Source organism: Propithecus coquereli, unplaced genomic scaffold, assembly GCF_000956105.1.
Source record: "Propithecus coquereli isolate 6110/MARCELLA unplaced genomic scaffold, Pcoq_1.0 Scaffold49, whole genome shotgun sequence".
NCBI classification, from domain to species: domain Eukaryota; kingdom Metazoa; phylum Chordata; class Mammalia; order Primates; family Indriidae; genus Propithecus; species Propithecus coquereli.
The window spans coordinates 525,893-528,540 of record NW_012150729.1 but is presented as its reverse complement, the minus strand read 5'-3'; the positions used below and the strand labels follow the sequence as shown (position 1 = coordinate 528,540).

Sequence of the window (2,648 nt, the reverse complement as noted above, 5' to 3'; positions counted from 1 at the left end):
GGGTGGAGGAAATAGAAAATGTAACCGGGAGCAAAGCAATTTCTTCTTGAATGAGAGGTCTTGGTTTATTCTTAGTTAAAGCCTTAGCATCATCTGCAAACATTTTGGAAACAAAGATAATAATTAAAATTGTGTCTACTCTTCTACATTTTATAAAAACTGCTTTTAAGACCTGGTTTCCCAATTGAAGAGGGTCAAAAGTTTGTGATCCTACACACATCATGCTCTCCATGTTTTTACTGTAATATAAAAGGGACTAGTAAGCTCTGACACACCATAGTAAGAATAGCAAGATATGAGTAGCCACTGTGCAGATGGCACTGATCTGAGCTTTAAATCCAAGCAGCATGCTTCCTAGGCTCCAATTTTTAATCCTAAGGAACTCTTTTATCAAATTTTTCTTTGTCCTTTTTAAAGACAGGATCAAACTCTGTATATTTTCCAGGATCAAGTAAAGAAATAAGTAACTTGTTCCCAAACATTTTCATCACCCCAAAAGAAAACCTCGTATCCATTAAGCAGTTGCTCCTCTGTACTCTCTCCCCCAGCCCCTGGCAATTACCAGTTTGTACTCTGTCTTTATAGATTTACCTACTGTGAATATTTAATCATAAGATATGTGACCTTTTATGTCTGGCTTCTTTCATTTGTCATGTTTTTAGTTTCATCCATATTGTGTATATATATTGGTAGTTCATTCCTTTTTAAGGCTGAATAATATTCTATTATATAAACATGTTTATTTTTACTTTCAAGGTGTAAATGGGTCAATAAATAGAAACAGCACATCATCTGTAATTGGTATCAACACATCTGTACTCTCCACTACTGCTTCAAGTTCCATGGGACAAATTAAAAGTACAAGCTCGGGTGGAGGAAATAGAAAATGTAACCAGGAACAAAGCAAAAACCAGCCTTTGGATGCTAGAGCTGACAAAATCAAAGATAAGGTAAGTTATTCTTTGAAGAACCAATGTATAACAAATCTATATATAAGATAAGCATTCCAAAGTTCAAATCACCAGAATCTATGGATTAATTTTTTATGAATTAACAACTCTTATTTTTGCAGGTATGTATTTTATGGTGTGGTACTAATATCTTAAAAAATTAAAACTGTTAGCACCAGTATAATTAATACAAATAGTAATAATAGATAAAATTTGTTGAGAACTTACCTTATCAGCTCTATTCTAATTGCTTTGCATTCAATATCTATTTCAATCCTCCCTATACCCAAAATGAGGTAGCTACTATTATTACAAATGGGGAAACAAAGCACCAAAATAATTAGCCAGTAAGTGGCTGGGCCAGGATTTGAAGCCAAACAAGTTAATTCCAGAATCTGTGCTTTTGAAAAAAAATAACAAGGCTTTTATTATGGAACATTTCAAATATATTAATACAAAGTAGACAGAATAATCCTTTGTACCCACTATTCAGCTTCAACAGTTATCACATCATGGCCAATTTTATTTCACCTATATCTCCAACTCTGCAAGTTATCAGTTTATTGCCTCTCAGCTCTAAATTCACTTTTTTCTCCTTTGCCAGTTGGTACAGTGTTAGGTCTTGTCAATACAGAGTCCTGTAAGACAATGGGACTTCTGTTCCTGGTTCTAGTGTTTTCTTCCTTCTCTTATGCTGTGGCTGCCAGAGGGTGGCTTCCTTACCAGCTGACGGTCTCTCTGCTTGTGGTCCAGGAGACCCATTAGTGGTCAGGAGACCCAGTGGTGCACACCATCCTAGTGAGTTTCATTGGCATCCCAATGCCAGGCAGCTCATTAGCAGGTTTTGCTGGGAAACCAATGGGTAGCTTTCTAGCTCATTTTATTGGTACCCCTGGTGGCAGGTTCCCAGCCACATTTTTCTGGCACCCCAGCAGGCAGTGTTTCCTGTGTGCCAACCTTGACCTGTGATACTTCATTGAGCTTCTCTGCCATCCAGTGGGCAATAGCCATATCCTCTCCAATTAAGTCTGAAGCTCAGCCTTGGCTAAATGGGGGATTGGAGAAAAGCAGCTCTCTTCCAAGGTTGTCTTTATTTCATTATTCTACCTTAGTCCTACAGAAAGTGGCTATTCCTTATATCTGCTATTCTTATACTCTTTAGAGGTCTCTTTATCCCTCTTGGTAGTTAATCTGTGATTACTAGTTAATAACTCCTTATGTAAATTTTTCCTGTTCAGATTGCTAATGTGGTTTCTGCTTCCTGACTAGATCTTGTCTATTCTAGAATTGGTACCGGGAGTAGAGTGGGTGTGTAGGTCACACATGGTAAATTCACTTCAATATTCTGAGCATTCTAAGCTTTTAGATTCCCTCTTCCACATCATGCCAGGGAAGCTCCGACATCTCAACCTTATAAAATATAGGTCACCATTAAGGTCAGGATTCATTTATCCAACTAAATAAGCAGAGAAACCTCCACCTATATGAGCTAACATATTATATATTAGATCACCCGTATCGGTGAACTTGGTCTTTTTATGGTTGAATAATATTCCATTGTATAAACATGTTTATTTTTACTTTCAAGGTGTAAATGGGTCAATAAATAGAAACAGCACATCATCTGTAATTGGTATCAACATATCTGTACTCTCCACTACTGCTTCAAGTTCCATGGGACAAATTAAAAGTACAAGC

The 2,648-nt window shown here is 36.9% G+C and overlaps 1 protein-coding gene across 1 annotated transcript in view; it reads left to right on the top strand.

The window, feature by feature from the left end:
* The window catches only part of BAZ2B (bromodomain adjacent to zinc finger domain, 2B), a 154,487-nt gene that overhangs the window by 21,910 nt on the left and 129,929 nt on the right, over positions 1 to 2,648 (top strand). Inside the window, exon 4 of the mRNA XM_012655811.1 lies at positions 757 to 950. Coding sequence (XP_012511265.1) covers positions 757 to 950 — 194 coding nt within the window. The remainder of the gene's footprint in view (positions 1 to 756; positions 951 to 2,648) is intronic.